The sequence below is a fragment of the Acanthopagrus latus genome, chromosome 2 (genome assembly GCF_904848185.1).
Source record: "Acanthopagrus latus isolate v.2019 chromosome 2, fAcaLat1.1, whole genome shotgun sequence".
Taxonomy (NCBI): Eukaryota; Metazoa; Chordata; class Actinopteri; order Spariformes; family Sparidae; genus Acanthopagrus; species Acanthopagrus latus.
Window position 1 is genome coordinate 14,854,417 of NC_051040.1, and position 13,981 is coordinate 14,868,397.

The 13,981-nt window shown below is 41.9% G+C and overlaps 1 protein-coding gene across 1 annotated transcript; it reads left to right on the plus strand.

The window, feature by feature from the left end:
* Positions 1-1,906: 1,906 nt before the first annotated feature.
* On the plus strand, positions 1,907-10,917 carry hepacama (hepatic and glial cell adhesion molecule a). Its single transcript, XM_037118774.1, has 7 exons — positions 1,907-2,318; positions 5,413-5,760; positions 6,059-6,340; positions 8,610-8,700; positions 8,981-9,048; positions 9,197-9,267; positions 10,117-10,917. The coding sequence occupies exons 1-7, from the start codon at positions 2,216-2,218 to the stop codon at positions 10,480-10,482; spliced, it is 1,329 nt and encodes a 442-aa protein (XP_036974669.1). The 5' UTR covers positions 1,907-2,215; the 3' UTR covers positions 10,483-10,917.
* Positions 10,918-13,981: the final 3,064 nt, after the last annotated feature.

Here is a 13,981-nt window from a genome sequence, read left to right on the forward strand (position 1 = left end):
CCTCAGACAGCTTGTCAGTGAGACAGAGAGAGATAAAAAAAAAAAAAAAAAAAACCTTTGTGGTCTCCTGGGTGATAATTAGAGATGAAAAAGCCGGGATGAACAGCAGGGGGCGCAATTATCTGCTTTCCAGTGGTTATGCCACTGGCCTGGCCTTCTTAGGAGACACAGTGCCTTTAATACTAAGTGGGTTACACAACTTAACAGCAATGAGAGGGTATAAATGAGAGGCACGGCTGCATGAATAAAACCTGATGGATTGTTATACATTTTGTCACATCTGTGTGTCTGAGTCACACAGCATGACATCAGTCCTGCTGTGGGCTACAACGTAACAACGCTTTCTGTCACCCAGACTGACTGAGACACACAGGCACCGTCTGTGCTCCGTCTCTCTTCCTCTGTCGACTGCAAAGAGTCCCCCTTGATTTAGAGTGTGTTAGAAGATGAGAGGAGGAGGGAGGCGCTGCCTTTACCGAGGGCAGAGGTGGAGGGGAGAGGTTCAGCTTTGATGGGCCACTACACAGGCGTCTGAGGCCTGGGAGAGCGGCGGCGGCGGACAGCAGCTGTGTTCCCACATTCCTGCAGCTCATTCCACCAACCGTGCTTCCTCCTCTGCATCGAGACCCTCCCTTTGTTGTCAAACAAACAAAAAAGACGCAGTCAAAAACAAACTCAAACAAGAAAAGACGGCTCTCTCAAAGTGGGAGAGATGACTTGCGATGCGACTGACTCATCAGCAAACAAGCTAATGCCTTAATCCCCCAAAAGACAGTGAAAAAGTGATTGATGTAACACGTGGCGTCACGTCTGATACAATGAGAAATGACAGTACGGCTCGCGAGAAACATCTAAGAGTGCTTTAGATCTTAAAATGCTTAACAGTGCATTGCGTAGCTTTTGGAAAGTAATTCTAATCAGAAGAGAAAACATTTCACCGGCTGATTTCTTTCTTTCTTTCTTTTTTGGACCCTGCCACCCTTCTAACTTCAAACAGTGTTCTCATGACCTTATTTTCCTCTGCGAACAGCTTCCACATTCAGTAATGTAAAAAATTACTTAATACTGTAAATATTAAAACTCTGTGTTTGAGTTTCTTCTCTAAAACTACATAGTGGCCCTCAAATGACTCAAACATGTGTTTTATATTATGACTATTTCCAAGTCAGACATGTTTTCTTTTCATGTCAGACTTTGTGTGAGTGTTTTCCTCTTGTTTTGCTCATATGTTGCGCTCCTTTTCTTTCACACTCACGTTAGATATCTCAATTACAAAGTTACAGTGAAAAATCCACAACTTGGCAGTTTCACCTCCTGACATCTCCATCAGTTCTGTTCTGCACCCTAATGTAGCTCCTACACCACCTGGAGGACAAATAAGGTACAAACACTCTTTTTTTTTTCATTTCTTCCCCTCTATGTGTTGCTTATATTAGCATGACGCTCTCAGGCAGGTAGGCTAAAATGAAATGAATCATGCACCTGACAGCTCCTGCAGCAGCTAGCAGCAAATGTTTGTGTTTGCGTCAACAGCAGGTCAGTCGGTTGGTTGGTTGCCTGGTGACAAATACTGAGTTTATTGTGAGGCTCCAGTCCAGAGAGGAGTTTACACAATGTGACAAAAGTGGGCCAAAGAGGGGGGAAGTGAGTTGTTTTTCAAACTCAGACATTTCAGAGACTTCAAGTGGGCTCCTCTCGGAAGCCACAGTTTGGGCTGAGGTACAGTGGATCCTCCCAGCGTGAATTCTCGCAAAGCAGCTCAACTTGATATTGAATTCCACTCTTTAATCATGTAACAATGGCAACACTTTTTTTTTTTTTTTTTTACAGGGAGACACTTTAAGACAAATAACCGCCTCGAGAAAAAAAAAAAAGGCAAACACTATTTCCTTTGAGCTCCTCTCTGAAAGGGCAATGTGGAGTGGAAGAGAGAAGCTCATCTACACTATGTCTCTGTCTCGCACAAACACACACACACACACACACACACACACACACACACACACACACACGCACACACACACACACATACACACAGTTGGCTGTTGTTGGCGGTGACTGGGGTGCTGTGAGGAGAGTGGGGCTCAGTGTGACCAGGCAGAGGCCAGTGTTGCAGGCAGTCAGGCAGTGGAGAGAGTGTTGAGCGGCAGGGACGTGCCCGGGGTGGATAAACCATGCTCACTAAGTGGGAGAAAGACTCTGCCCAGGACACAAGATGAAGGTGGAGAGGAAGACCTCCTCTACGGGCGACAGTTTTACAGACATTCCTCCACTACTGACGCTCTCCGGCCTCCTCCTCCTCCTCCCTCTCCTCGCAGGTAAGTCCAAAAGATTTGTCAGCTCTTAGAAAAACCTCTCTGATGACGGCAGAACAAGCGGATTTTCCATTTAAATTGTGGGTCAGTAATCATCACTTCAATTGACATCTTTGCACAGTGTTTTGCAGTCTTTGCTTCACTTTCTCTGTTCATATCAGTTCTGTCACTAAAACCCGGGACAAAACACAAGTTCGTACACTTTTTTTGAAGTTAATCCAGATTAAGTTAGTCGCAGATGTTTTTGTGTTCAACGGGCTGGCGGCATAATGGATTCGTTCATGGGTGGCGCTCTGTATTGGGCCCCCATCCCCGGCTCAAAGGAGCCTGGAGTGGCCATTGTAGGTGTGTAAGGAGGGGATGTGTTAGGTTAAGTGTGGCAATATCAAGTTTTGTGGAGAGCAGGTGAAGAGGGCATGGTCTGCTTTTTTTCTTTTTTGTTGTTCTGAGTGTGGGAAACCTCTAGATGAGTTCATTCAAGGGGCAAAAATGGTGTCAAAAGACTAGAATGTGGCGTTTTTGGTTTGACAAATATTTTGTTTGAATGACCGTACCATGGCCCGGTTTACCCGCTGAGGCTGGTTTTGGTGGAATCACTGGATCCTGTGTCAATCTCCAACTTCACCAGTGACAAAGACTTTCTCTCTGCCTCTCTCGCTCTTTTTCGAGGGAGGAAACTCGTTCCAACAATCATGCCCTTTGTCTTATCGCCTTGGCAACCCCTGTCAGGCGCACCAAATGGTTACCACGGCAATGAGGCGATGCCCTGCTAACTGCCTCGCTGCAAAGAATAGTGAACAGTGCGGACTCTCTCTCTCTCTCTCTCTCTCTCTCTCTGTCTCTCTCTCCCTCCTCCTCCCTCTCTCCTAGGTTGATCTTTTCTATCACTGAGGCCTAACAGTAGGATGCCCCTCAGAGGCACGCAGCCAGTGTTTAGGCCTCCATGCGTCCGGCTACAGCTGAGTTATAGGAACCTCCACTGTGAACATAATAGCGTTGCTGTGTTTGGTTTCCCTGACAGTGCTTGTCTATAAAAGATGAAATGTGGCTCACGCTGTAATACCTTATCCCTGTATCCCTGCAGGGGGGGGTGGGCTGGAGGATAATTGAGGAACACAAATCAAAATTAGTGCATTACTTGTTCTCTAGGAGGGGGCATGAGGAATTCCTAGGGTGTTTCTGAGAAACAGATTAGTGATCAAGACGTGATCATGGGGTCTGGGTAGCAAGAGCAAGACTGTGCATTTGTTGACTTTGTTTGCATTTGTGAGGTAAAACAAGGTAATTAATGGCTGTTTTAATGCAAAAATGCATTGAATTTCTTTTTTATAAATATAATCTCCAATAAAGGAAAAACACCTTGAACTCAGGCATAAAGGTTGAAGGCTCTTTGTGACAGTATTGGGGTTTGATGAAGTAGTGAAATTGAGCTTCTTTTAAAACGATTCGGCCACACTTTTATTTAAAGTGCAGGTAAGCAAGTAAGAATTTGCAAACTGTTGAATTATTGCTCCAAAAAACAAGAGGCACAGAGTAACTTCTAGCTGCTGCCGACTGTAGCTAATTAGCTGGAGATGAGAGACTTGTCAATGGAAACGAACAGCTAGACAGGACGGGTCAGGCCTAGTTCGTTAGTAAGCTGAATTAAATAATCTCTCTGCAACACAATGAAGAGTTGTCGTTGACATCACTCAAACATTTCCGCTGATTAAATTTAGGTTTCTAAAGTAAAAATCCAACATATCGTACCTTCAATAATGAATACATATAATCATTAACACGTCTCTTATTAGTATAATTCATTATAATGCACCAATTAATGCCTTATGCTCCGTTACAATAGTCTACAGCTGCTAGGCAATTACCAGTGTTGTAGTAAGAAAATAAGTTGTTGTTTGTTAATTACAATATTAAATGTTCTCTTAGTATGGGCCTTATGATGGAGGTAGGAGCAAAAGAATAGTCATTCTCCCTTAATTACACTTTAAAGATATGATCTATTCTTATTGACAGAAAACTAAGTTACTGGCCTAGTAGCTGTATGATATGGCCATGCAGAATGCAGCATTATTAAGGGCTTTATAATGACTAATGAAGAGCCAATTTGCTTCTGATATACATGGTAATAAGCCTCTAGTTAAAGGTTCAGTTGTGTTAGGTTGGGTCCAATATTAGATATTATCAATAATCACTTGCAATATTTTGTCATTTGCAATACACTGGGTCGAGACAGGGAGAAAATGGGGAGCTGAGGGCTTTGAATGTGGCTACTTGTTGTTTTTGCCATGAGACTGTATCGTCTTTATCGTCGATATTAATTATTCTGAATTGTATTCAATGTTTTATCGTTTTGGGTTTTTTTGCCGTTGTGGATTTTTACTTAAGGGTGATGATTAATAATGAAACTGTGTCTCATATAGTACTTTCCAAAGCGCTGGAAAAACAGCATAGGTGTAACTAAAAGATTATAAATGTTTCTAATTCAGTTACTGTCTAAATGATTTGAAAAGCACACGCTTACCTTTGACATCAAAGGTGCGCAAAGTCTTCTTGTTACACATTTGTCGCTTTAGGTCATTTTTCATCTCAGCATTTTGTGGCATTAATGACCAATTAAGGGTAAAAGTAGAGATTTTCCGGGTAACATTATGCATACATCAACATGTACTTGTTTGGCTGAACGTGAGTTCAAACTTTAACAACCCAACAAATGAAGTGACTGTTGAAATTCAATAAATGTAACAATATGTTGATACATAATTCAACAGTAAGTCTCACAAATAGGAATACTCAAGTAAAATGAACCTTAATATTGTGCTTACACCGTAGCTGTGTAAATGTTTGTGCATAGGGCCATTGTGTACATGCCTTCCATGCCTGTTCTTGTAGAGTAGTAATTAGTGAAGCAGTAATTAGTGTGTTTTTGCATAAGCCCTCTATTGTCTCTCTTTGCCCACTGGCAGAGCATCAAAGGTTGCAAAGTGACTGCCCTTTGTTCACTCAGTGTCCCCAGTCAACCTCTTACTATCCTTGTATTCCTTTTCTATCCGCTCCTCAGTGCAAGATCTCACCATTTGTCTCCCTGCCTTCCCTCCAGGTGAGGTGTCGGGGGTGAATGTGACCAGCCAAACGGAGGTGGTGAGGGGCACGGTGGGCAGAGAGGCCCTCTTGTCGGTCAGCTACTCCAGCAGCAGCGCCGACAAGCCCGTGATCAAGTGGCAGATAAAGAGGGACAACGAGAAACCCATCACCGTCGTGCAGTCCATAGGAACAGACATCATAGGGAACCTGAGGCCGGAGTACCGCAACCGCATCCTGGTGTTCGAGAATGGGTCCCTGCTGCTTCACAACCTGCAGCTGTCGGACGAAGGGGCCTACGAGGTGGAGATCTCCATCACTGACGACACCTTCACCGGAGAGCGCCACATTGAGCTCACTGTGGACGGTATGCAGAATTCCTTTCACAGAGCCACTCATGTTTCAAAACATCTGAGCAATATGAGCAGGACTCGGAAGAGGAGTAAAGAGCTAAAAGAAAATCAATACAGGTTGAAAATACGTGATCTCACCCTGGAGAGCGTAATAGTAATACTGGAGTTCTGTATTTCAGATCATGATCAGGAGTGATTCACAGTGTTGGTGGTTTTTTTGTTGTTGTTTTTTTGAAGACACTAGCTGGGATTTCACTTATTATTTATGTAACTAGATTTCAACCAGCCTCTCTTCGTCCTGTCATTTTTCAGTTCCTGTGTCCAAACCTTACATCCAGATGATGGCCTCGTCCGTCCTGGAGTACAGCGAGCACTTTAACCTCCACTGTTCCCACGATAACGGCACGAAGCCCATCTACGGCTGGGTGAAGGGAGGCAAGGTGCTGAGCAACGACTCACGACTGCTGCTCTCACATGACCAAAAGGTGCTGACCATCGCTCGCGTCCTGATGTCCGATGACGACGTTTACGCCTGCACGGTGGAGAACCCCATCAGCAGCATGAGGAGCATACCTGTCAAGCTAACTGTCTACAGTAGGTGGCATGTAACACCGGTAGGACCTCAAGTTATACATGTTTACATTCAGGATGCAGAGATAGTGGTAACATCAGAGGGTTTGTAGCAGAGGTGGAACAAGTATTTAATGTACTTCAAGGTCCAACATATAAGCTTTAGAAGGATCCATTGGCAGAAATGGAATATGATATCCATGGGGGGCAGGGTCCTCTTCCATGTTGCGCCGCCATGTTTTACAGTATGCCAGAACGGACTTACCAAACACTGGCTCTAGAGCGGACCTTTTGTATTTTTGTCACTCTTGGCATTGTTGGCTGCCACCATAGATGAGGAAGATACAAGGAGCTTTCAGTTGTTTGCAGTCTGCAAGCTCACCATTAGATGCACCTCAGTCCTACACACGGGATGTCTTAGTAAACACAGCCTGACTCACGAGATGCAGGCTGTTGGTGGACGTTTTCCAATGGGTGTCTATTTCAGGTGGCGTTCTGCTCCCTTTTGCAATCTGCATATCACTATGGAAAACAACAACCACCTGCGACCCAGCAACCTACACAATGAAAATGATACAGACAAGACAATAGTACAGACAAGCTGGATTATTTTTTCTCCTATGCCAAAATCAGATTTGGTGCCGCTGAGACCTTTCTCTAGACACACAGCTATGTGGAGATGGGTCCCGCCATGTGAGACTGCCCTCAAGATTTTAAATTAGTTAAAGTACAAAAGTATTACTAGCAAGATGTTCTTAAAGTTTTAAGTGGGATATTCATGATCCTGTGCAGATTATGATATGACACGATATGATACGATGCGATTCGATGCATTGCATTGTGATATGATGTGAATTTTATTGTCAATTTACAGTGATATTCATTTTTTGTAGTTAAAACAGCTCCATTTATACATATAGTTACACATATAAAAGACAATCATAGACATACAGATGCAGCTCTTACTCACACTCATTTTGGTTGAACAGCAGGATAGACTGATGTTTGAAATAACTCTTCTTTAAATGGGGGGACTCTAAATTGCCCCTTGGAGGGCTGTAATTGGTATTTTCCATTTAAAACATGCAAAGGGTTAGAAGAGATACTGTCGGCAAGTCTGAGCAAGCAGGCTGGCCATTAATCTTAAATACGTATACATTCGGCTGTGATTCCATAATTTAGTTTTTTTTTTTTTGCAGTTGCTTTTTTTAAATACAGTACTTCCCTTTTAAATCTGGCAAAGTAGAAGTATAATATAGTGTGAAATGAAAATGCTCAAGTTCAGTACAAGTACCTCAAGATTGTAGTTAAACACAGCACTTGAGTTAATTTACTGAATAACGTTTCAGCCCTGGTTTGTGGTTCTGATAAACAACAACCGGTATGAAAATGTATACATATCCTCAGAATCGAATTATGAAAGCTGCCCATTGTTGGACAGCCATCCATTTCAGCAGCTAGCAGAAGCAATTATCATCTCATGCTGACCCATACACAAGCATGCCCGCCTCTCTAACAATGTTGTTTACAACAAGTGCAAATCCACGCTGAGTGTATTGGAGTTGGCCCAGAGCGGCTGTTACTGGGCGCCAGTATAGAGCCTCATGTCATGGCTGAGAGAGAGAGAAAGAGAGAGAGAGAGAGAGAGAGAGAGAGAAAGAGAGAGAGAGAGAGAGAGAGAGGCTGTCTAATCCAATGAATGGACAGTTATTTATGAGGATGGAGCAGAAAAAGAAGGCAGGTGGGGAGGACGCTCTGCCTCGGTGGACCTCAGTAATCCTCACTTCATTATTGCTGTACTGTGATGTGCTGCATGAGGAGACAGCTACAGGCGCCTCAAACCGCTCTCTATTCCCTCTGCATGCATCGCAGCACGCCGCAAAGTCTCAGAGTGACTACCCTAATGTGCTACTTCGCTGCACCTTATTCATGCCAGCGCTCTCTAAAGACTTGGCAAGCCACGCAAAAAAAAAAAAAAGAAAAAAAAAAGAAAAAGAAAGAAAGAAAAGGAATCGAATGTTCTGCCTGCTCCGTGTCCCGGTCGTGTTTCATTATAAGCTTACAGCGGGAAAGAAAGAAGGATTTTCTAGATGTATTTCCTGGAAGACACACTTCGGCTAATCCTGCAAACTTTCCATTATCCACAAAGCGGGTCAAGTTTAATGTGAAGCCAGGGTACAAGTCATTGGTTCACTGTTGTTGCCTGGCTGTTACTGACACACACTTCTCCATCGTTCTTTCCTTCTTTCTTTTTTCTTGTTCTCATCTACCCCTCTGTATCACTCTGGTTTAGGACGGAGCTCGCTATACATCATCCTGTCCACTGGCGGCATATTCCTCCTGATCACCCTGGTGACAGTGTGTGCCTGTTGGAAACCCTCCAAGTGAGAGCTACTCTTCCTTCCTGCACCTCCTCTCCCTCTTCTCTCTTTCTCTCTCTCTCTCTCTCTCTCTCTTCCCCTCTCTCCACCTCTCTTGGCTTTGATATTGCACTTGAGGATGTGACTGGAATCTCAATCAGTAGGTCAGCGGTGTCACCTGAGCATTTAGTTTAAAAAAAAAAAAAAAAAAAAAGTACAAACGGTGACCCGTAGCTGGTGTGAGCAGCCGTTTAAAAGCACAGTTTGGATTTTTCTGCCCTGTTCATTTTTCTCCCCGCTGCAGAAAGAAGCATCGACCCGTCCCCCAAAGAGCTCCCATCTATGTGGAGCAGAGTGAAAATGGCCATGATGGTGAGCAACAGTTACAGTCGTTCATCCTTAAACGTGTACACCATATGTATATCATACCATATATATTACTGTAATCATATTGCAATTAATCTTTAAACATGTGATTAAAAAAACACAATATTAAAATGAATGTCTGTCTTTTTTGCAGTTGATGTTGTTCCCAAACCATCTACGCTCGGTCGAAGGAGTCCCATGCCTCTTTATGTTCTCACTGAAGATGTAAGACACTACATTTCAATTTAACATCTATGTTAAGTTTAAATTTAATTTAATTCAAAAGGAGCCATTGACAGCTTTGCAACGAAACAAGACAAAGAGCCCAGCAGAGGATGATGAGATTATCATTATTATAACATTAGCCATAGAGGTTGTGTTTTTGGTTCAGTTTGTTTATCTGTTTGTTTGACAGCAGGACAACAGAACATCAGCTGGCACAATTTTCATGTAAAAAAAAAAAAAAAAAAAGGTTGTTTCATGGGGCCAGGGTGGATACGCAAATTGTTATTTTTTTTACTATAGGGCCCTTTTTGCATTGGCTGAATAAATGGCATACATCTTAAAATCCAGCAGATGGTGGTAAAGTTCAGTAGTGACAAAACATAGCCAACTGTACCATCCACATTTACTGCTTCATGTGCTCTTGTGAGATTATGGAGCACTCAGTGTGACAGTGGTTCGTGGGAGAACAGGTACAATTGTAAATATAGTCAGACGTATCTTAGTTTCGCTTGCAGATTTGCATATCATAGAAGCGTGGATCTTGCGCTCTCCAAGTGTCCTTCTATGTTTGGTCATTAAAACAAAGTTTTTGTAAAAATTGACCTGATGCTGTCACTAAATAAAGAGTTAAAGAATATTGAAGCTGGGGACTGAAAATTTAAAATTCAATTCAATGTATCAAATTTCACGACAGTGGTCACAGAACCTCAAGCGGGAACCAGTCTCTGGGAACCACGACTGTCTGGACAATATCTAATGGTGATCCATCCATTAGTTGATGGACCCACATCGCCATCCTTAAAGCCATTCTGTTACCAAGGCAAAACGTGTATCTCAATCTCATTTCAGGAGACTCTGGAGCGTTTGGAAGAATGCTCTGGCAATGCTGTCAGCCAATCAGAAATGAATATCCCTGCTACCTATGCTGCGGTCCTTCCCCCCTCCAACAACAGAACTGAGCGGCCTGTCTGGACCGCCCCACGCAGATACCCCCGCAGCCCCTCTCCACTGGCACAGCCTCTCCCACAACCCCTCCCGGGTCCTCCCCTGCGCCCCATCCGCTCGCCGGCTCACTCCCCCGGTTCATCTCCACGCAGCTTCAGTCCCATCAGAAAAGCCCGTCCACCGGTGGGAATCCCCACCAGCAGCCACCTGCCTGTAGAGGCGGAGTGCGCAGAGCCGTGTGATCAGACTCAGTGTCCATCACAGCAGTGACAGCTGCTCAGATGTCTGTGTTTCTTCTGTGATTGTAAAGTACATGTATAGATTGTTGGTCTTTGTTGCATCCTGCAGCGGAGATAAAGGATTCGATGCACTAGGATAAGAGATAAGTTCACTTTCAGCTAACTGTGTCTTTGTATTCCATTATTTATCATCTATTTCTCTATGCACAGTGTTTCTGTAGTCTTTTGATAATATCCTGTCCTGAGAGAAATATATTCTGTCGACCGGTAAAGAATTTACAGCTCTGGTATATATTTTGCTTCTTGATGAATTATAAATTCTACTGGGAACTTTTGATAAGTGCCTGTACATACTGTATGTAAGTTAATAGCTACGGATCAGGTATTTCTTTTGGACAATTAAACCACAAAGTGTATTCTTATTCAACAGTAGGTCATCGAACAACCTAAGGTAATAAAAACTGTTTAAATATTTTGTTGTTTGTCATCAGTTTTGACACATTCTCCACCATAGTAGATTAAGGCATGTACTCAGTTTTATCTGTACAGTATAAATACATCGTCTTGTTATTAGAGTTTCACACACAAGATAGCAGTGTTGTAATATAAATAACCACAAATCATGCTCGAATAAAAGTGAAGACAATGTGTTAAAATATTACTTTGTTAATATAATACTTGAGTAAAAGTCTTCAGTATTTGATATTTAATGCACTTGTGTGTCAAAAACAATGACCGAATGTAACCAAGTACAAGTACTGTACTGATCTGCAGTTTAGTTACTGCCAACTTTCACATATTACATGATGTATTATTAGACCCGAAGCAGTGCATCTTTACATTCATTTATTTCAACGGAAATTGTAGCTAAAGAATCAGAGAGTGCATTAACTTAATTACTATACTTTCACAGTTTTGAGGTACTTTCACTTTGGCTCCGCTACATTTTTCCAAATATTTTCCTACACACTTTATTCATTTGACAACTTTAGTCACTAGTTACACACGTTAACAAGTAAGTATATACTGTACTGTTTTTATTTTATCCAGATGTGGATATAATAAACTAATGGAAGGGTCCACTGCTTTGGGTCTAATGCAGCATGTAATCTGCAAAGTAACTTGTAACTAATGTAATCAAATAAATGATTGGAGTAAAAAGTACAATATTTACCTTCAAAAAGAAGTGGAATAGAAGTGGTGGAAGACATTCTCAAGTAACGTACAAGTCCCTCAAAATGTTACTAAACTACAGCACTCTAGCTAATGTACTTATAGTTACATTCCACTTCAAAAAAGTAATAGAGATCATCACTTTCTTTCGTTTTGTCGAAGGGAGCTGAAAGTGATCTGCTCATGTGATTGTAATTTCTTTCTTGTCCATCAGGTGTCGCACACACATTTCTTTGAATGCTGTATTTCAATGCACACTTAACACAAGAAAGATTGACCTGTAAATACGTTTCAGCAGTTACCAATTTTCAGAAACTTTTTAAATCCAGAAAGTGCAGTTGACATTTTTGGAATAGACTGTGCAAGAGTTGTGTTTTACGCTTTTGTATGTGTTACAACTGTTTGATGGGAAAGCTGGGAGCCATGAGCAACTGGTCAGCTAGCAACAAAGTGCCTCTTTAGCTTCAGTTACTTGACATTTGAAGGTCAGTGGGGATCAAGCTCAAAGAAGAATAATAAATGATGAAACTGTGAGCAAATTGATGTCAAGAGGAATCCTCAAGTCAGCCATTTGTGGTTTTATAAGTATTCTCTTCTTGATTATGGACAAATTGTTCCTGGAAATGATCAAATGGCTAATTTCCTCAATACATAATATTGGGTTTGGGCTACATGTACTTGTGTTTCTCCATTGAAAATACAAGGAGCATTGGATAAAAAGACCAGAAAGGTGAATGATTAAAGGGTGTGCTGACCTGTATTCAGTTGTGTGGTACAAGCTTGTGAAAGACTCTCCTAATTCACACACACACACACACAGTGACGTGGTCCGTCACTATTATCAGGATAATGTGTTCCCTTCAGAGGTCCAGCTGGACATCTTTTGTCATGAAAATCTGCATGATTTTATTAATTGCTTTTATCCTGAAATGTGTCTTCCGTTGCTGAAGGTGCGATGAGTCTTGTGGTTACATGAGCAAATCAGATCTGCCTGTTTTGATCCGGCCTTTGTTCTGTTTGAAAACGTAATTTATTCCTCGGCGCACAGACTCATGAATACGCATACAGGCGTCATGGGCGCACAAACATGCGCATAATGGCTAGTGGCTTACAGTAAGTGGAAAATAAAATGTGCTCAGATAATGAGAGCGGGTCATTGTTACTGAGTATAGAAATTGCTTTTAATCTATTTTAATCTCACTTTTTTTTTTTTATTAGTCACACATTCTGTCCCCCGCCATATCCCACCTCTCCTGGCTTGGAGGCTGAGGCAGTAATTAGACACTGGGGAGCGGGATCACATCTGTGTGCATACGGTACATGTGTATGAGTCCATGTGTGGGGAGTCCTATCAGTTCAATGGAGATGATGTATGAAGCTCTACAGTGCTAATTAATTACCTCCTCCTCCTCCTGCCTGGCCGAGCCTTTTTCATTAATGTCCTTGTCACACCAGCCTGTTGATGTGAAATTCCCAGCAGAGGAGGGTGACTTTATTGTTGGAAAGCTCTTATCCAGTCTTTTGTCTCCATAGAGTAGTAGAGCCCTGCATTTGTGAGGCAGTGGACAACTATTATACAGAATAAAGTCCTACTAGACTTAATAATTGCAAAGTAATGCAACTTAACCACTGAGTGACATCACTGGAGGCATTTAATCAGAATACATGAAGCTTCCCCCTGGAGTCACAATAGGTTTTATACTACTTTTTTTACACCTATACAGTAATACTATATGTTATGTACTTAATTTATTAACATATTCTCATTACTACTATCTGTCTACTTTGAACATACAATAACTACTTGAGCATTTCTATTTTGTGCTGCTTTATACTTTATACTCCACAACATTTCACACACAAATATTGTACCTTTTACTGCGCTACATTTATGTAAAAGCTACGGTTACTTGTGCTGTTTTATATTAGAATATATATGATGAATACAAGTATTGCAATGAGTTTAAGGAAATGGTTTCCAATCTTTTGGCTCATAACCTGTCGTACTTGCCAAGACCCGTAAACACACTTTAATGTGTAAAATTGGTGACGTTTTAACTGGTTATGAAACAGTCAGCTTGGATGACTCCGTATGACCTACAGGTAAACAAGACCATCAGCGGTAGATTTGCCGTTTCTAAATAGACACACTTAACGCATCTATAATCATAAAGGTGGATTCTTCATTACATCAAGCATTACGAGGAAACGCTATTAACTTTAGCTCAACGAAGTTACCAAGCAACCACATCTGTTAGCTGTTTACAACATTTACTTTGTTTCACATTCGGCACATTACAGCTATCGATCTTGCTCAGTAACATGTGAACAAATGCATGCGTTAGGCGGGTCATGAT

What these genes read in the sequence shown, in the direction of transcription:
- hepacama (XM_037118774.1), top strand. Translation starts at nt 2,216, where the DNA reads ATGAAGGTGGAGAGGAAGACCTCCTCTACGGGCGACAGTTTTACAGAC. An exon ending in CATTGAGCTCACTGTGGACG is followed by an intron (nt 5,761 to 6,058) that starts GTATGCAGAATT and finishes GTCATTTTTCAG; the next exon opens with TTCCTGTGTCCAAACCTTAC. An exon ending in GCCTGTTGGAAACCCTCCAA is followed by an intron (nt 8,701 to 8,980) that starts GTGAGAGCTACT and finishes TCCCCGCTGCAG; the next exon opens with AAAGAAGCATCGACCCGTCC.